The following is a 21,162-nucleotide window of genomic DNA, read 5'->3' on the forward strand; positions in this document are numbered from 1 at the left end:
CCATCTGTTAAATGGGATTCAATAAAGTCAGTAATTTACCAGTATCTCAGAGACACTAGAATGACCTGATGCCTTTAGCTTGAGAATCATTTGCAGTGAGCAGAACGTGTGTAGTACAGGCAAGATTATAACATGCGTGAGGATTTTGACAAATCTGTGGACTCTGTTGACTTTATGTGTAGTCTGTGTTGAACCCTGCACAAGGTCTGGCAGAGGGAATCAAAGGGAACCATCCTAGAATAAAACAGAATGCATTTTTCAAAGAAAGAAACAGAATAAGCAATGAGCAGGGGACTTCTCATGCTCTCCCCATCCATTTGTTGCTTACAAGCAGCAAGAAGTTTCCTGCACTGCACATAAGGCAGTCGTGAATGATTGAGACATCTTCCCTCCCATCTCAATGAACTTTGCATATACATCAAATGTTGGTGATTATTCTTTGAACATTCTGTTTTCTCCCCTGTGACTGCAGGGATGAGCCCCAGCTTTCCTGCCCATTAGGCACATAGTCTCTATGTATTTATCTGCTGAAAAAATGTTCGCTGGGAAATATTTTTCAGCTCACATGCAAATTGAAGAAAAGACAAAGAGGCGGCATTTACTGCAGATATTTCAGTCCTGAAGTATGGATAAATTCTACTTGTATAAAAACAGAAAACACACGCATATATGCTGAGCTGACACAAAGCCAGATGTAATCATGCATAACTAAAACAGATGAAACAATGCTGAAGGAAAGGAACAACATTGAGCATCCCCCCAAGTAGCACTTAAGCCACGATGACTGACAGATGGGCAGAACTTTGGGACATGTGGTTGGTAACAACGTGCTCTCTGTTCTGCCAGCAGCGTGCATGGGGAGCCCAGTGCTTCCCTTGGTGCCCACACACCAGGAGCAGCATGGTGCCATGGAGCTGCCCTGCACTGTGCCATCGCACCCATCAAAGCCACAAAATGCTGCCTAACAGAAACTAATGGCCGGAGGAGTTTCAGAAATAATTTTTCGTTGATCTGGAGTAAATTCTCTACCAGTGAGCAGTACACCCAATCACAAACTGTCCGTCTGCATCCAGGTCCTCATAAATCAGGGTTTGCTGAGGGAAAGGGGAAGATACTGAAATTTACAGCAAGAGTAATGGGCAATTTCCCAGAGCATGGTGGCTGCCAGCCCCCTCCTCTGTGCGCTCCTCCTCCCAGTGCTGCTGCATGCAACAAGAAGTGCCCGTAAAGGTTTCAATGAGCAGAAATGAAGAGGAAAAGCTCTCAGAACTCCACGTGGCCTTCTGCAACTCCCCGAGGTGCTCAGGGCCATGAACACTTCTGCTGCTTTTACAGTCTAAATGTAGTTTGCGACATTAAGGACATTTCTCTTTCCGAATAAACTTTGCTGGGCTTTTTTACATCAGCATTTCTTTGCGAACTCAAGTTCTTCAGTTCCTTCTTTCTAAAAGAATTTGCCACAAGAATAATGCAGAATCATTTTGCTCCACCAAGTTTCAACCCACTCTGGTTGCAGATTATTTCTAGGAACACAGTTCTGCAGCACTAAGAGTGCTGCTAACTGCAGCTTTGCATGGATGAATATTGCACCGTATTGCTTAGATAACTAGATTTGGATTTAGATACCTAAATTTAAGCACTTGGGCTTGAAGGCTTTGGACATCCTCACTGAATCAATACTGCTCTGCTTTCTGAAGTTATTAGTTTTTGATTCTGAACCACTTAAATCAATGCATATTTCAGGAAGGCTACTGAGCTATAAGGCATAAGAATATGTGCATAAAAAACTCACAGACAATGTAAACATCATGGAAGTAACGTATATAAACAGTGCCTTAGAGATTCACAGAGTAAGCATGGACAGAAGCAAGTCCAATCCAAATAACCAGCTCTGCTACAGTGAAAATGTTTCATGAAATTGGGCCGGTACAATGCGGAGGGGCCAAAGAGTCTCTTTGCATTTCTTTTCTTTGTAATCCCCAAAAGCATTTACTTAAAAAAAAATAGGTATATACATTTATTAAATTAAAAACAAAATATCAATGCTGTCAAAAAAGAATATTCGGATCCACGCAAAGTGATCCCTTCCCAACTACGATTTTAGCTCATTTAAAATCTGAGAGTTTTCTTGCAATTCACAACCTTGAAATCCTTTGTTAGACAGAATGTCCATCCTGTGCAGAAGTAATAGTTTTCCATTTGAAAGCAACATTGCCTCTCTTGATAACAGCTAGAGATTTTATCCACTATTAATAGCTGCCTTTATGAAAAATAATGAAGTTGCTGATGTTACATCTACTTTGGCATGGAATAAATAGATAAATAGCAGGGAGCAGTCAGATGGCCAGCTCATCAAAGAAACAAGAATTCTGAACTGCTGTGATGGTTTATACAGAATTAAGTAATGAATGCAAATTTTCTGTCCTGCACTCCGCAGCCATGCCACTTGATCACAGATGAAGGATACTGCTGATTTCAGGGTTGGTCTTGATTGCAAATCTTAGCAATGCCAATTCAGATTTTGCAGCTGTAAATTCAACATAGGAAATCCCAACTCGCAAAGTTTCAGACTTTAAAGTGGCAGAGGTGGAGGTCGCAGAAGATTTAACAACACCATCGACTCCATGGGGAGCTGATTTCTAATAAAGACTGCCGTTTCAGTGGCCACAATCATGAGCTGCCAGTAATTGGACCCGTACTTTCTATAATGTGCCCTAGCTGACATTTCAATTACCCAAAAGATGAACCAGGAAACCGGTACTCGCAGCAGCCAGCTCTCCCTAAATGTTCTATTATGCAAACATTTTCTCATTGCAGTGACACATTCTACCCCACACACTGGAGGAGAAAAAAAAAAGTAAAAAAAAAAAAAAAGTAGCAGCTGATACTTGCCTGTAATGATGCCATTTTTCTCTACAGGTTCTTGCCAGCTGACCTTGAGAGACGTGTCCAGAATCTCAGTGAAACTCAGGTGTCCCACAGCTCCCGGCTCTGGCAATCAGAAAAGGAAATCTGTTAACACGAGAAGCCCACTTACTTCTGATGTGATTCATGTGGCAAGGTTAGGGCTGGAGGACTGCAACATGGAGCTGGGACCAAGGGAAGCCTGCTGGAAACATCAGTGAGAACTGCAGGGGAGAGGGGAAGGATGGAAGGTGTTAAGAAGCACTCTGGCTATCATCACACAAATTATTTTATCTAGTCATCATCCCAACTGTGCAGAGAACTGAAGAGAGCAGCAGCGGGGGACTGCATGCAATGTGTTCTCTGTCTTTCTTCTTGATCTAATCTAATTAGAACAATCAAGCTGGCAATGTTGGAAGTGATTGCATTTGTTGTTTCCCCTCGACAGCATGTGGGTACCCGTGCTGCTCTGTGCAGCTTCCTTGGGGCTGTGCTTCCTTTGCCTGCACGGAGCCTTCAGCAGGCGAAGGTCAGAGCAAGGGCAGCCTCAAAACTTGGACAGTGTCTCTCAAAACATCTCTAAAAATGCCCAGCATAATGGCAACTATCTTCTGCAAAATGAATACAAGTGTGTGAAACTTTTAAAGGATTTTTATGATGTAGCTCAAGAGCTCTTAAAAATTTCAGCTCCCCAGTGTGCAATGAAAGAGCATAAAATGGAATGACTGTCAAGAATATGCCATCCTCCCTCAATTTTGATCTTCAAGGAAGACATCCTGACTGATTTTTGATCCAACTGCTGTTCTGTCTTCAATTGATGTACTGGAAAAAGGAGTTTTTGTTCACTTTATATTCGCTCTGCTTCTGTCATTGGATCCCTGCCTGAGTATCCTCCAGCTCCGCTGACATCAGTTGGCAATTTCTCGTCTGCAATTTCATATTTTGTTTCCTCTGTGCTTTAGTCCAGTTTCTCATTCCCCTCCAGCTACAATAAAAAAAGAAGCCTGCCAGTAGGTCGGCTGTGACCACATTTGCAATTCTGCAATCCTAGGGAGGAAAATTTCCAAATCCATTCTGCGATGTGTAGTAGTCAAAGCAGTACAGAAAAGTGCTGATCTGGTAGCGATCTCGGGAATACCCGAAGAGAGCACAGCAATTATGCACTATTCAGGAACACATATCTGCACACATGCAAGCCACATACTCAAAAAGCTTTACTCCAATTAGCTCCTGCCATTGCGTTCCAGTTTTAATGCCATAATGAAAAGCAGGTGCAGGTTACACCAAGCCAGGACGCATCGCTTCTGACTGGATGTCACATTTTATTTGACCTACAGTTCATCAGCAAACAGATTTACTTGCGCTGTTTTTTAAAGGATTGCCCAACTTGGCTTTGCAGACACACAGAAAATGATCACCTGAGACCATGAATGACAGTCCTTTCAAACCTTTTTACTCACCACCATAAATCCTGGAACAAGTTAGATTCAACGAGTCCTCCACAAAGATGCATTATGCTGTGCTACACTGAAGTTCTCAGTCATCACTAAAACATTTCTGAAGGACTCAGAATCAAAAAATGCTCCTCATCTCTAGTGCAGAAGCTCTGTGCAGCACAAGTCTGCATATACAACAAATATACAACCAGTCTGACTGTCTGTTGTTCCGTGTACCATGATGGAAATTTCTAGTGTTTAAAATTGTACATGATTCCAGCATCTCTCTGAAATATTCTCTGTGTCTGACTGTGCCCTTCTCATAATTTCATAAAGTTTCTAAGGCTTATTTCTCCCTTAGCAGAAATACTGTTTCTTTCCTCTTCCCAGCTGCTTAATTCCCATGAAATCTTAGGAGCCGCCCATCTTTGGCTTCCTGCAATTAACCATGGGATCAAAATGCTTTTGGAGGCAGAAAGACAGATGGATCTGAGACAGACAACCAACACATTAACACTGCCAAGGGCCTCATTTCCTTAAGAAAACAGGCGAAATGTTCATACTGCACATAAGAACCTAACACGTTTTTCTTTCCTCTGTGCCTTTTGCCTTGACTCCAGTTAAAAACATATCAGCTCATATTAATAGCTCATAAGATTTCTGGTGGTTGCACTGCTATCTGTGCAACCTTCTAGCAAGCAAAGGCTGCAGTCTAGAATCTGTTCCTGGGGCATACGGAGGAGGCAAACCACAAAATCAAAACCCATAGGAAAGTACTTAATTTTCTTCATAAACTTTCAAGAGTGTCTCATGAAAAAATGGATTAGCACTCTGAGCCTCACTTCTGTGAATGCTGCTGTTAATCAGATTTTCTTTACGGGAACACTGACTAACCTAAAAGATCCCTGTTAAGGAGAAGTAGTATTTCTAAAAACAATATCTTAATGGCTGTGGCAGACATTTTTAAATTCTTCTTTGGATCTGTAAACGTGCAGCAGTGTTTGCGATGCTCTGTGAGAAGAAACCCTATAGAGAACCAAGATCACTGTGGACACATAGCTAGCCAAGAGTGCCATTGCAACTCAGCTGTCATCTGAACAGACGTGCTGGATGTGTTAACCACAGACATGTCTTGAACAAACATTTCCAGGAAGCCACAGAGGCTAAGACATTTTCTGATGCAGGAAACAGTCTATATGCAAAACTATTTAGCTAGTTTTCTTTCACTCTATGGATGTGACTTTAGTTTGCAGAGCAGAAGCTCCTAAATCATCGTGATGCTGGTTGTTTTACTTTATGCAAATACTTGCAATATAGTATAGATATAGACATTTTCAATGTACTGAACAGCAGAAGGAAACAAACTTAAATAAATCATCGATTTCTACAGGAAGCCCTGGTGCTCAATTTCTCAGATCAATTCATAGTTATCTGGATACCTGAACATGGATTTAAGAGCATAAGGGTTCACAGACAAATGATGTATTGCATTAGCTGAACCATACCACGGAGATTTCAGCCTTTCATTTCCCAGCTGCACAAAAATGCACGTGGACAACCAGCTGAGGTCACTGTCTGATGGAGACTAACTTGACAAGAGACTACAAACCGCTTTGTCAACTTGAGGTCTGATTTTAAGCACCCAGATGTCACAGTTCTTGCTTTTCTCTCCAACCAACCCAAACGTGAGCACTGAGATTCTCCACCAGTGCTGCCTACTCACTGTCTTCCAGCGTGCGCAGGAGCTGCGGTGCGCTGCGCGGCCCGTCGCCAGGGGTGGTGAAGCACAGGACTGATGTGTAGTAAGTGGTGTACTTCTTCAGGTTGGTGATGCAGCCACTGTGAACACCGTGGAAATCTGGAGCAATTGTGACTACCGTCACAGTCCCTGGAGCATCCACTGGCCATGCGAGGAGCTAGAGAATGTAAACGTGGATGAGCTCTCATTAGAAGATGTGTCCATGCGGAACTAGACAACTAGAGTGTGCTAGGCTGCCAAAACCATCTTAATCTGATTGTAAAAAACAAGCAGTGCTGTTCAACTACTGTCAGCTCTGACGCTGAACAGATGGACAGAACACTGTTACCATGATAACTGGAGGGATGTGTGTAATGCTTACTAGCAATAGGGGACATATCGATACTATAGAGATATTACAGCTCTCAATTTCTGCTACTGAACAAGGCCAAAATTATTGCAATTGCCTGTTTGTATGGCATGAGTCTTTTGTGTCCCTCTGAGCCGGACAATCCCTGCTGCTGAAAGAAAGATGCAAAGATGAAAGAAATGGAACTTTAGTGCTACTCTGAGATAAAAGCTTCATCTCAACACGGTGTTCCTTGAAAGATCCCACTGGGGGGAGAAATCCTCCTTCCCCTCCCACAGCCTTCAGCATCCCATAGACCAGCATTGCTAAGATGCAAATAATGTTTCAGTGCCTGATGATGTGGGGACAGCCACAAAAAGTCTTGGAACTACAGAAAGAATAGAACATGGCTTTAAGAAGGATTAGTACAGTTTTTTTAGCACCTAAGTCCCAAAACTGAGGCTCCTGATGAAATTTCTACGTATTTAAAGTAATGTGCTTGGCAAGCCATAGTTCTTCCGGGTTTCAGTCATCTCAGTGGCCCTGCTGGGTGATCATTGTTTCTTAGGGTAGAATATCTTGTCTGTAGCTGCCTAAATGAGGACTTCAGAAGTTGATTTTTTGCAAATGACTTCAAAATGTTAAAACAATTTTTGAAATCACCTTAACAACTTCAGGGCCTAAAGCTTTAAAGTGCTTCAGAAATTTCTATTACGTCCAAAAATCCTTGTGGGCTTATACAAGATGCTAAAATTCTATGCCTTACTCAGTATCTGTGTAAATCATGCTACTTGTATTGATTTCAGGCTCATAAACATGAATAGATGCCTGAAATTATTGAGCCATATTTAACACATTTCGCCAACATCTATTGGCTGATAATGAGACTATACTCCTCATAGTCAGAAAGCACAGTTAAAGCACTATAAGGAGTCATTTCGTTAGAAATATTTCATATTTGAAAGGTGCACTTTACTGCTTCTTGAAATGCAAATAAATTTCAAAGAAAAGATAAAAAACGGATAATAGTTGATGGAATAGTACGCTTTATTTTCTTTTCTAAATCACCTTTGTGGATTACAATTGGCATTAATAACTTTGAGGGACTGAACATTAGACTGAATATCATTGCACATTCCATAGAAAGCATGTGCAGGAAATAAAAGTCAACAATTTTGTTCATTAAAGGACAAAATGGGTTTAACCCTGAACTAAAGCAAAGGCCTAGCTTTGGTACTGGTATGTATATATTATACAAAATAAGCTGTGCAGTAAAGTAATTGTCACAGAACTGTTCTCACAGTCTTCGTGCTGCAATTCACAAACCCCGTGAGAAATTATAAAGCTGTTGCAATTTAATGCAATCAAAGAACTCCAAGAGAAATTGTGATAATCTCAGAACCTTGTACTGAATGCTGACAGATACAAATCGGGATTTTGGTATTTTATAAAATTGATAATTAAATTGAAATTTAAATCGGAGGTACCCAGGCAATGAGATTAAGGCTCTTCGTACTGAAGACGCGTTTGAATAAAACAAAGAATAAAAAGCTAAAAGATGGCTTCTCCAAATCTGACTGAGCTCACCACGTTTGCATTGGCACCAGATAATTACAGTGTGCTGCACTTCACTGACCCCCAAAGTGTGTTTGCTAATTCTCTACAGCCCAAGCAGAAGCCAGTTGCTTCTATTTCAGGATATACTTCTGCAGCCTAAATACCCTCCCAGTAACCTAGTCCTGAGAGCTGAAGCATACACTTTTACATGCACATGCTGCTTCAACTGGGGATTGTGCAACCATCACTGTTCTGTATGAGAAATAATTTTCTTATGAGAAATGGAAAGAAGAATGTTAAAACACACCTGCATACATTTACCTCAGTTTCTCCACCACTTCGAAACATCTCAGAGAAGGATCAAGTCTTCTCAGCCTGCCCAAAGAGGTTGTGGATACCCCATCCCTGGAGGTGTTCAAGGTCAGGATGGATGGGGTCCAGGGCAGCCTGGTCTAGTATTAGACATGGAGGTTGGTGGCCCTGAATGTGGCAGGGGGTTGGAGCTTCACAATCCTTGAGGTCCATTCCAACCCAAGTCGTTCTATGGTTCTATTATTCTGTTATTCTCAAACTCCAAAAATGCACCCACAGTTCACAGCCTATCTTCAGAACTGCACACCCTCCTCAGCTCAGCCAACATTCCCTCACCCAACAGCTACACCAAGCTTCCTTCTCCTGCTAACAAAATGTGCCCATCTTCTCTCGCCCTGCTCTGCCATCACTGCAAGATTCCTCTTTGTTCTTTCTAAGAATGTTTTTAAATGCTTCCTAAATTATATCCCCACTGCTGAACTGCTGGAGGAGTTTCTATTAAGCAGTCCTTCCTGAGAGACAGAAATAAAGCACTCAGCTCCCTCCTTATCAAACACTCCACTGGTGAAAGGACCCACAAGTGCTCCGTGAAGCACTCTCTGCTGTGCGCTGTTAATAGATATTGCCAGCTGCCCCATCAACAAGGACGTGTCGCGTCAACGCCGCTCCATCAAGCGTGATTAAAAATTTTACATTTCTACATCTCCAAAATCATCACAGTGGGAAAGTTAAGACAAATATTTGGTGTGACATCTTGGTTCCTAATTAAATGAATGGGAGTTTTGCACTAGAGTAGATAGGAATCTCAGGGCTGATTTCAGTGGCACAGCGACGCGCCTCCTTTGCTATTTGATATCAAACTGCTCTTTGGCTTTGGAAATTCTCCAGGTAAATGACAAAGGTATTAGAATGTCCAGCCTACGACATACTTTCTTCTCAGAACTCACATAAACCAGTGAAAATTATATTAGGAGAAACAACTGCTCAGTTCTCTCTTCGTTTTGCTTCTGTAAGATATCCCTTCATATATATATCGTCATCTAGGACGTTCATAGATTATTGGATTCAATTTCTATTTGTTATACACCACGACTGTTAAAGCAAACAAAGTTAAAGAAATCTTCCTTCTATTTACCTTGTATCCTTGGTTAATACCATTGATGAACTGCTGGGGTGGAGGGCTCCAGAGGAACTGGATGGTGGTGGAGTTCACGGCTTCCACCTGCACATTTTGAGGCGGAGCTGTCGGCACTGCTCCCATCAGCAGAGAGGAAAAGTAAATCAAACAGAATGGCAGAGGGGTGAGGGAGCAAAAGAGAAAGATGAGCACAGAACCTATTCACTGCCACTTATGAGTCACAAAGTAATAACAACCTAGAGAAAAAGATGCACTTCTTGTGATAGGGAAACCAGCAATGATTTGGAAAGAGTGGTAATTGAGTTATTTCTCATGTTCTCTCAGAAATTCGTTCAAGGGGAGGGGTTGAAATGATTTCTGAACTTATTACTCCACAATGAGTTTCGCATAAAGACTTGAGACAGAAGCTAGGTAATGATAGGTGAACATCTCTTTCAATTATCCATGACCGCGCAGAGAAATGAAGCTTCACCAAGAAATTTCTTGAGTCTTTTAATATCATGCAGGCTCAAACTAGCAAACACGGGATCAGCACAATCAAAATTCTAATTCTGAATTATAACCTGGTGACAGGATCTGTTTATTATTCATTGCTGCTTAAAAAATTAAGACGAGTCATACAACATGCAACAAAGACTTTTCTTGGGAATTGAAGATGTTTTCATGTTATCTTGGTAAGACAATCATTCATTATATTGAATTTATTATATGTAATCTGAACCAACGCAGCCTCAAATCCTCTAAAAGTTGTGCAAGCATTTCATGTCAAGTGTTTAAAGAGCACATGTCTCTCCAACATGAAACAAAAAGCATGGAATGTAGAGGCATACTGGCTTCAAAAAACCCCACAACAACCCCACCACAAAAGAACCCATAACCCCGCCACATATTTTGCCATTTAACACAGCATCTCTTTAAATACCTTCCAGCCCATTCCTTCAACTCATTACTTTATGATGCCATTTCCGTAGTTCTCAGAGGAAGGAATACTAAGTCAGGACTATCTTGCCGAAACTATCAAGCTTGTAGGAAGTTTAATAAGCTGCTATTTGAGTATATAAAGCTTCAAAAACATGGATATTGACAGCCATGTACATTTGTATTCTATGAAAGAGAAACTATCCACAAGTGGTTTTGAAGCTTGAAAACTTTGTTCATTTTGCTTCCAAGGGAGAAATTCTACTAAAGCCCAATGACCCATGCTTCTCAAAAGTATCTGTAATTCCCACTGAGAAAAGCTAGTTTGCTCCATACTTCTCAAAAACGGGTCACAAACTTTTAAAGCTTCAAAGTACCTTTGGAAGATGTGCCTTTGTATGGAGGAGAAATGAAGACATTATCTTCAAAAATGTAAAAATGTCCCTTTGTCCACCAAAAGCTATACTTGTTTGAAGGAGACATAAAGGGCTGTTATTCTTAACTGGTGTACAAGGTATAGCAAGACTGCAGCCAACAGAGCTGGGACAGTGTACAACTATCAAAGACACCCACATCTTAGAAATATCAACTCAGAAACCTGGAGAAATCCTTGAAGATGTCAGGTTTGAAAGAAGCCTAAAACATCCACTTCCATGCCCTATGACACTAAAACTCCTTGAAGACAACTGGTTTGACAATTTAGTCCTGCACATTTGTTTTATTTAACTTCAGAAACGGCATATTACTTGGAATTGTTTTGCCCTAATTTAAAGCTCGGTATCACACTTTATGAACTATCCTTAATTATTGAGCTCTAAAAAACAAATTGATCTGATACTACGTTAATTTTTCATTAAAATGTGGGCCCTATTTCCTTTTTTGCCGTGTATCACAATTCCTTATACGCCTTTGGAAGGTTGTAATAATCTTATCAACCTGTGGACATCGTAAAGTTTTTGTACTTAAGTTATTCATCTGATCATCCAAAAATACAGCCATCTGTATTAAAGTCAATATAGAGTCATAATGAGTTGCGTCGGCTTCATTCTCCCACTAATGTATTTTCACTTATTCATATTCTTTGATGAACCTGTTCATTATGAGAGCCACTAAATGTGCTTTAACTTGCTCATGTTCAATTATGATTATACAATCAATTGTATAATTGATAGTGTAAGAATTTAAAAAATCAAAATTCATCCTTTCCTACATATTGGAATATTCTGACTGTGTAGCCACCAGAGATTTGTTATTGAAAAAGAAAAGTGAACAAGAAAGCTCTGAATTAGCTAGTTATCAGAAAGTCATCTGGATATCATCGCTAATTTAATCTCCTTCTGTCCTGAAGGGTAAATCAGCTGAGGATTCTCCCCTCAGCTCACTCCTCTTCCTTCTGTTGAACATGACCACTCTACTTCGCTACGCTAATCTTGTGATGCAGAAAAACTATAGTTTATACCTCACCCCATAAGCTGTTAACCAACAGCCCCACTCAAAGAAATACAGAACTTGGCAGTGGGAGGAAGATTCACATGGCCCTTAATGTAGCACACCATGCAAAAAGCTGGGTAAGCACCTTAGGATAGGTTTACTGCATTTTGGAAATGTGTATAACCACATGAGTTAATTATTTCTTTTAATGAGTGAAATATTTTTCTTTCATTAGGAGGTAATTCTCTGAAATGAGAATAAATCATCACAGCACAAACAGAACCTGCTACGATAAGAGAAAGGATAAAAATCATGAGCAGAAAACCTGAATGCTTCAGAATGCTGGAAACATGATTTATATTACAATTCATCTTCAGAATCTTCATTGAAGTATCAACATCTGCATTACAATGAACGTATTTAAAAGATGGAAAGAACATGGTCTATCTAATATGCATAAGCTTAATTATACTGCAGATGTGATATAATACATTTTTATATTTTAATCAGTAAAATATGGGCATTGTGACCTCAAATTTACTTCAAAGTGATGGTATAAAGTTCTCCTTTTATGTTCTGATCTTAAAGGCTTCCTTGGGTATCTGAACAGTTTTGCATTAAAAAAGGAAAAAGTTTGAGAGAAGCTAAACCAGGGCCGACCTTCCGATCAGTTCAGAACTCAGATACCTTCCCCAGGTCACAGCCAGCACCTTGCTGAAGCTGCAGCTGTCCCCATAAAACATTTCCTAACTTGGCAGTGGATAGCTATCTTCTTCCTACAAGTTTCTTGTTGTCAAGCAGTACAGGAGCTACTGATGTCAAATAGCTGTTTCAAAAGTAATCCCCAAGCATTTACGTGCTTGGTTTTTAAATCTGTCCTTCATGATTTTTGCAAGCATTCTTAAACCATCTCACACCGGAGACCCATCTGGGAGTCATCCTGGAACTGCAGATCAAATTGGTCAGACAAAACCAACTGCTACTTTCTTCCCTACAAAGTTCATACTGTTGGAAATCTGTTAAGAGCTCAGCTCAGGGGACTGCAAGTTAATGTGCAGCATTCTAAGCAGAAAAGGTCATGGAAGCACTCTAGATAAAAGCCATTAAAAGGGTTTTGCTGACGGGATAATTGAGAGAAGAGAAGGCAATCAGGTTAAGCATGTGTACATGTAATTATTCTGTCTGTAGCTACGTGCAGGTAGCATGTAAACCCTGCACAGATACCCACAGCCAGACTGCAGGTCTTAAATACAGATCTCTGACAAAGCCCTGGACAAGTCTCCTGCTCCACCCAACCTCCCGAATTCTGGGCTGGCAGCTTCCATGTCTCAGCACGGCAGGCTCAGGGAGCTGTAGGTTTTCTCTGCGGGAGGATTTGGCTCTTTCAGTGCACTGGAAGCTCTGGGGAGAGTTTTTCCTGCAAAGCCTCTTCCCCTGCCCACCTGCCACCAAGTCGTGCTGTGCTCTGAGCAGCAGCAGGTGCATGGACACAGGGCTCTCTGCTCTTCTACACGTGCCAAAGTGTGAAATTCAGAAGTACAAGGTTTGGCAATAACTGCTGAATTCTGCTTCCTGCAGCTGGAAAATGCCTCTGTTCCTTTTTCACAAGGACGAAATTTCACTTCTTTATTAAGAACTGGGAGTGAGGGGCCTCACCGTGACAACCGCTAATTTCATGGCCTTTGTAAAGCCATTAAAAGCAATGCAAAGCGGGAGATGGCAAATGACACCTAACAGTGATAAAACCTAGAGCTACAAGATCCCGATGCTACAGCTCTGACCTCCTTCTGCACAGCAGCAGCCAGACCCAAACCAGCATCCATGGATGGCTTGGTGAGGGAATTTTACCACATGAAGACTTTCGGTGAAAAAGCCTACGGGAAAACTAAGGAAAAACTTATGGAAAAGTCTATTAACTTTTGCTGAGACTTTGCTGGCCTTTCAAGGTGTCCATGCACAGCACAGTATTGACTTAAAACAATGTCAAATGACACATTAAGGATTATGAACATAATAAGGATATAAGACTGGCTTTTGGATGTGCATCAACAGAAAAGTGTATCAGTTAAAGCAGACAAAAAAAGGTTAATTCCAATGCAAGGAGTCTAATGAAAGCTCTAATTACACACCTTGCCTTGGCTAAATCTGAGAGAGATTTTCATGGAAAGAGAAGCTCAAAAGTCTTCCTTTTACTGAGATAAAAGGATAGCCACAACATAAAAGCTGGAAGATTGCTTTCTCAAATCAGTCTGTAGAAAATGCTAAACAGGGCCAACAGTACTGAGCAGAAACAACATCACTGCCATGCAGAAAGACATTTGTACATCTCACAAAGCCACTCATATGAAAAGATATTGGAAAATTTCAGTTTTTCATATGGCAATGAAAAGTCCTGAGGGACACTGTTTAAATAAGTAAAATTTGCCCTATGCGGAAGGCTGGCCCAAATCCCTGTGAAAAGTAACATCAAAGTAAGGAACAGCTGGAGAAGCTCTGATGAAGGAAGACCTATATACACAGAGCATCAAAGGATTACGCTGAATATCACTCTGAAAAGACTTTCAAGATTTAGAGACAGTCAAACTGCCTGACCCCGGAGCTCGGCAGTTCAGTGCTTTGGCAGTAAGTCTTGCTGACATTTTATCTAGTTGACATTACGTGCCAGTCTCACTACAAGTTTAGATCATCTTTCAGCATCTTGCTAGTTTGGCTGCATTGCAGAGGCTGGAAACATTTGAAGAGCTGATTACTTATCAGTGGCAAACACAATGCCAGAGGGCTAATAAGGGATTAATGGAGCGGGCTGTGGTATAAATCCACAGCTTGTATGGCCAGTCAATATTCTTCCCGACAAAGATGCCAATGTGCTGATCTGCTCCTGCCAATGGGGTGATCAGCTCCCAGTGCTCATTTCCTGCCAGGCTTTGACTGCAGAGCACATTTGATTAATACGAGGTATTTCAGGTATTTTTCATCAGCAGACAGACAGGTTCTTGCCAGCATGGCTCACATCGTTTAACGCATGTCAGAATAGAGGTGGTGGTGGTCATAGCAGGAGAGAGGGATAGACGGGAGTGTGTGTCTTTGACATTTATCTCGGCTCATATTAAAATCAGAGTGTGATTTACAGGGCAGTTTCACACATGGCTTTCCGTACTCCTGCTGGTTTGGTTCGGGAAGGACATTCTAGAGCAAGAAAACACTGGTTTCTCCTGTCATTTCCCAACTGCAGGAAAGATAAACGAGCAGGGTTTTGGACAGCAGTGTGTTACTGACGGAGTCTTTATATTAATCCAATTTCCAACTACACCCATTCTAGTTACCCTCCCTTCTTCTCAATTCTAAATGTAAAAAGAATTCAGGCTCTTTTTAGAGCAGACTTCAGTGACTTGCACAGAAATCCAGTAAGGCATCTATTAGGAGATGGCAGCTTCCAGCATCCATGAAGTAATTATGTAGTGCTGTTATTAAATGCAGTTATAAAAAAATCAGAAATAACCAGTTTTTCATCTTTGTCTGCCCAATGCTGAATAGCTAGAAACTACATCGAGACAACCAGGCCAGTGCATGTAGTCATGCAGTATAAACACTCCAAATAGTTAATATGGATGCAGGACTGATTTCTCTTAATTTATAACAGAGGATTTATACCCTTATAAATGACAATGGACAGCCAATCAATAAAGGATGATGATAACAGCACATAATATCAAGGGAAATTAGAATCAGCTGCAGGGTTTAAGAAAAAAAAGAATGTGAAGTCCAAACCTGAATCTTAACAGATGGAAGGTTAAGGTGATACGATAGCTTAAAATGTCTAAATAAACAAAGTAATGAGTTGCAAGCATATTCACAACATAGATTCAAATTCTGTGTGGAAACCAATTCTCAGTGGAGAATGGTGGGATACAAAACATTAATCCTGGCTGTAAAGAGAAGGAATTTTTAAAACAGCATTTCAAGGTCTGCTATAAATACTTCTAGGAAGATGTTGAGTGTGTCTAGACTCCTCTAAACTGTGAGGGTTTAGATGCCCTAAGACAAAATACAGATAGATTCCCGTTTTAATTGTTGTGGTTAATTAGTATTGCATGCAAATAATCTTTTCTTAAAGATCTCCCTACAACTCAAGCTGCATCTAATCATGTTATAATGAACTCCTAGTAACAATTAACAAACAACTATGTAATCTTCACTGACTATAAATTAACTGAGGTTCTGTAAAACTGCAAGCTTTTAAAATAGTTTAATTGTTTTATGACCAATAATGTAGGGACCACGTACTGTCCGGTGCTCAGAATCCAGCACAATCCCTTAATTATGGGAATATAAGAAAGCTTTAAGGGCCTGGTACTTAATTATCCTACAGATTTTTATACCAATCTAGAGGTGTAAACATGCCTTACACTGGTTGTAAAAAGTAATTACATATCCTATTTTGAATGTAATTTATACCCTTCTTAAGGCACTTACCAGAAAGGTATGGAAGGGCCATAACATAAAAATCAGGGCTTTAAAGATCATTTTATCTTCCTTTGCAAATGTCTGCACCGTTCCCAAAGTGCTACAAAACATGCTTTCTACACAGGCTCTATTTCTCTTTCTACAGTTCCCTTAAAGTTCATCCCATATTTCCAAAGCAAGCTATTCTGTGACCATTAGAGCTAATGGCTTAGATTTGCTATGTGCTTGTCTCAAGTATTGCCTGCGTGGCATATTGCATATCTTGACCACCATAAACCCAATTCCCTACCATATTCTTTATGCCACTCCTACAGGAGGAGCCTCTGCCCCTGCATCTCACGTGTCCTATAAATCCGTTCCACAGACCCCAGCTCTCCCCAGCATCTCTATTTATAACTTCAGCTGCAGATGATTCTGACCTGCTAGTGTGCTAAGATGTCATCATGAAGGTCAGGAAAAATAGATAAATTCTGAGCTCATGCACAGCTTTTTCTAAAAAAAGGATGGCAGTAGGGTCTTATTTTGTTTCTGCTTAGGTGCTTGAATTTCTGTTTCCTACTTCCTTTCTTTCTCCCCAGAGCTGCCTACTGGATTTGACTGAACTGACCATTCATCTACAAGTTGTTAGCTGTGACTACCATCTTCTCCATACGAAAAGATGCATTAAACTGTGACAATAAACAATGTCTTGTTCTGATTTGCTCACCTCCCTGCAGGGTGTACTCAGTCACTGGTCTGCTGAAGGCTCCCAGCCCAGCTCCATTGTAAGATGCCACCTGGATTTCATACTGGGTCCAAATGATCAGGTCTGTCACTAAGCAGTAGTTAATTTCTGCACTGGTAATGTTTTTATACTGGTATTCTCCAGGGAGGCCAGCCAGACGATACCTATCAGACGGGAAGAAAAACTTGCAGTTAATTGGTTGGTATCAATTACAGAAAATATCCTGACTAACAAAAGAGCTTCTTTTGTGAACAGGTAATATCCTCGCTTTTACAGTAGAATTATACAAAGAATAATGAAAACTAATGAGAAACAACAGACTAACTCCTGATAAGATCACGTCTGGTTTGACTGCCATAGTATTTATAATCTGATCTCACTGAGATTACACGCACAGGGCTAAACAAAATGGGTACTTTATCCTACTTTATGGCTGCAGAAAAATTACAGCTTTTTAAACGTGGCTTGTCTAGTAAAACCTGTGATTTAGTAGGAAAAATTGCCCAGATGTGATTTTTATCAGGGTGCTGCTGTAAATCAGCTTGAGAAATGCTCTTTTCCTCCTCTGAAGTCTGAAAAGGAGAACTCAGAGGGCTCTGACCTTCGGGAGCTGTGGGCACTGCCATCTCTGCCTCCCACCTGGATTTACTTGTAATGTAATTATTTAAATGTATTTATTTAATTTTTAATAAATACATTATTAAAAATTATAAATACAGTATTTTTAATGTAATTAAAATAAGGACTGAATAGATTTGAGATGGAAGGATTGGTTAAGCATGGAAATTTCAGGAGGGCTGAACCAGGAAAGGGTGAGTGGTGTACACCCAGACAAACCCTTTGCTGAAGTATGCGAAGCTGGAAAACAGAATATATTTTCCCCTGTAGAAACTGTATTACATAAAACAACCCTTTTGATGCGTCTCTTTAGGCCAAGAAAGTACAGAGAATAAATAAGCTATGGAAAACAAACCTAACAAATCTCTGAATGTGAATAACTCTGTGTTTTCCTTCCTTTGTTGAAATGCTACAATGGATGCTTGTGATGTGCTAACATCACACCAAATCAGAAACACAGTGACCAAGTCAGGGTCGTGGGGCATTGCAGTCCCACCAAAACAGACAAATTTAGGAATGCTTGGGTTCTTATTCACCAAAATAGTTTTATTCACTCTCATTCATTGTTTGCCTCACAACAAGCACCAAAATCTTATTAGCACAGAACAATTTCATTGACATCTTAAGGACCGATTTTAAATTTATCTGAGTTAAATCTGTACAGCTAGACAACTTCCACAAGTATTTCAGCAACAGATTTTGTTCTAAACTCTTCCCCTAATCAGGTCAGCTCTTGATCACCAACCACCCCCTTCTCCTCTGTTGTGGAGCTCCTCGTCTGACTGTATTTTGTCATATCAGCATTTGTGATCCTACAATTCCCTTTATGAAATAGAAATGGAAATAAGGAAGTATCAGCTCTCAGCTGAGTTTATTGAATGCCTTTCTTCCTTTCTTCCTTCCTTCCTTTCTTTCTACTTTATGTGACATCTACCTATTCCTTTATTTGTCTCCTGCCAAGGCTGTATGCATCTTGGCAAAGCCGATTGTTGGCACAGAGCTGTTTTGTCTCACACCTAGCAGACAAGGTGCAGAGTGCTCCTGTGATTTAATCTATTATGCTGTTAGCATGGCACTCCCCTAAATGCAATACTGCCATGGAGAAAAAGGGCAGAGAAAGAAGGCCAGTTCAGAAATGTCATGTCTTCATGATTTTTCTCACCGCGGACTTTGATGTATACTCTATGTGACTTGTGCAGTGCACCTTCACTTTTAAAGATCAGGTGTTCCATCAGTTTAGTATCTTGCATGTCTTCAGCGTCAGGTCTCTGGGATGCACGGTAGTGTATCCTAATTCTATAGAAATCAGTGCAGGAAGACCTTTCGTCAGTGCACATATTGCTGTGGCCACACATTCTGACTTGGGAGAACAGCTTGGTTTATTACCTGGGACAGCTGTGCTTTTATATGATAATCTTAAATTCCTTTTGAATAAATGCTTTTGCTGCTCTGCGGTCTAGACAAAATGTGTAGACATCAAAAATGTCCACAGACTGAGCATAATGAATATGATCACTCCCTACTAAAATGGAAAGAGATGTTACAGTGAGGACCAGAATCAATTATGCTAATAACAGTTGTAGAAAACTCTTAAGCTAAACATGACTGGAAATGCTATACAGATTAAATGGAGCAGATTGCCAGACATGGGAGGCTGCAGGATTGCTTCTGACCTAATGCTGAGATTGGTTCAGACATACCAGGAGTAGCTTAGGAGTTAATCTCATCGTCCAGTAGGCTTGTTTGAAGAAAAGAACTCTACAAACAACGTTGTATCCTACGCAGAGGGGTACCCAGCTCTCATGATAAGATTTAGCTAAGGGCAGAAGCTGAAGCATCATTTCCCACCTGACAGCGACGACTGGCACTGCTTTCAAACTGAGCCCCAGCTCTTAAAATCCAGCATTCCTTCCAGCGGCTCACCACTGTCATAGGCTCAGTACAGGTGACAGGGAGATTAACCATCTTCAGCTCTGCCTATAGAGTGAAGGAACTTTCCAGCTCTATTTTGGGAATTGACCAACATTCCAGCACCAGAAAACAATTTCCACCCATGCCAGCAAAAGCAGGAGCACAGCACAAACAGAAGACTGGCATTTAGACTACAGCATTTAGTTAACTTCTACTAGGTCTGGAAGATCCTGTGTTAAAAATGTCAGCAACCTGCCTGCAATAGGCCATAAGTATCAGCAGGAAATATATCAGTGGAGGTGCAATGCTTGGGAGTTTCCCACAGAAATTCTGATTTAGATAGTGCCTCCCTTATGAAAGGGATGGCCCCAGCTGGCTGCTAACATAGCAGGAAATGTAGGAAGCCAAATAATCCAGTAAGCTGTGGATGAATTGGGCAGGAGTGAATAACTGAGTCCTAAAACATAAGAAAATGGAAGTGCTCAGCAAAGTCTCTTGGTGTGGCAGCACCCTTTCCTAAAAATAAATCCCGTGTAAGCAAAAGATTGAATGAATTACTGATTCCCAGTTACTGTCTGAATCTGTTTTTCATTAACACAGCTGAGACTGAAAGAATTTCACTCAATTGACCGGTTTTCAAAACCAAATCAAGGTCTGCCACAAAGCATTTGACCTGTCATTCCCCCTCTCCATTTTGTTTGGCACAAAACTGATAGTTATTGATTCTATTCTTGCTCTTCCATAGTGCAGGAGTCCTTTGTTTGTTGTGTCTTTGGTAAGGTAGTTAAACTCTCGAGCTGAGCTTGTAATAAACACAAATACATCTGCAATGCACAGGCTGCACTGTACCAACTTCCCACTTTACCATAATTAGAATATTTGAAAATGGAGAAAAGTTATCTGGATGCTCAGTCTCCACACTCATCCAGAGCACCTAACAGCAAAAAGCAGACTGGAGCTCACTAAGAAAGGCTGGAATTTGTATGTCTGCACCCTTTGGGCTATTTGAACACAGGCATTTTCTCGTCTGCAACAAACCAATGCAGCCGCGGCGGTTGTAAAGAATAACTAATATATTTGATGGAATTAGGAATAGCTTTTCATACATCCTTGAATCACACCATTAGGAGCTCCCTCATGCACACACCAGTCTAGTTCTAGACCTTGGAGGGAAGAAAATTACTCACCTTAGGATGTACCCGTGAAGAACTCCATTATGCTCACTCTCAGGAGGAGGCTGCCACTGGACCATGATGGACTGATTGGTGCGCCCACTGGCCACGATGTTTTTAGGTGGGGCACTGGGCGGCTCCTCAGGTAGCATCAACCTGAATGCAAAAGAATGTGGCAGAGGTGGTTGTCAAGATAAAGGATAAGCAACATTTCTATTTCATGGATCCAACTCCAAGCGAACCAGTTTCGTTTATCAAAGTCTGATGACTTGAAAGAAATACAATGCTGATCAGACTGCTGAAGACATGCATGAAATAGTTACAACAAATCAACATAATAAGAAATCAGTTAAGCAAGTAGAAGGATAGACAGCTGAGGTAGCCTTATTCTCTCTGAATCACCCAGGCTGCTACAACTCTTTAAAAAGATTACAAGCCTGAATGAGCTAGAGCTCAGGTCCAGTGTCTGTGACTTCTTCCAAATTGTTTC

General features: G+C 40.8%; 1 protein-coding gene across 3 annotated transcripts in view; it reads right to left on the reverse strand.

The window, feature by feature from the left end:
• Nucleotides 1-21,162, reverse strand: part of SDK1 (sidekick cell adhesion molecule 1) — a 363,255-nt gene that overhangs the window by 93,944 nt on the left and 248,149 nt on the right. For 2 of the 3 annotated variants that reach the window (XM_042828025.1, XM_042828024.1), the window contains exons 16-20: nucleotides 20,688-20,828; nucleotides 16,954-17,135; nucleotides 9,432-9,547; nucleotides 6,064-6,256; nucleotides 2,893-2,991 (exon numbers count right to left, since the gene is read on the reverse strand). In XM_042828025.1, the coding sequence (XP_042683959.1) occupies nucleotides 2,893-2,991; nucleotides 6,064-6,256; nucleotides 9,432-9,547; nucleotides 16,954-17,135; nucleotides 20,688-20,828 (731 nt within the window). Of the gene's footprint in view, nucleotides 1-2,892; nucleotides 2,992-6,063; nucleotides 6,257-8,305; nucleotides 8,384-9,431; nucleotides 9,548-16,953; nucleotides 17,136-20,687; nucleotides 20,829-21,162 lie in introns of those variants that run through there. The other variant, XM_042828026.1, reaches the window with a different exon arrangement.

Source organism: Centrocercus urophasianus, unplaced genomic scaffold, assembly GCF_019232065.1.
Source record: "Centrocercus urophasianus isolate 14NV4802_14NV808 unplaced genomic scaffold, USGS_Curo_1.0 seq_29, whole genome shotgun sequence".
NCBI lineage: Eukaryota > Metazoa > Chordata > Aves > Galliformes > Phasianidae > Centrocercus > Centrocercus urophasianus.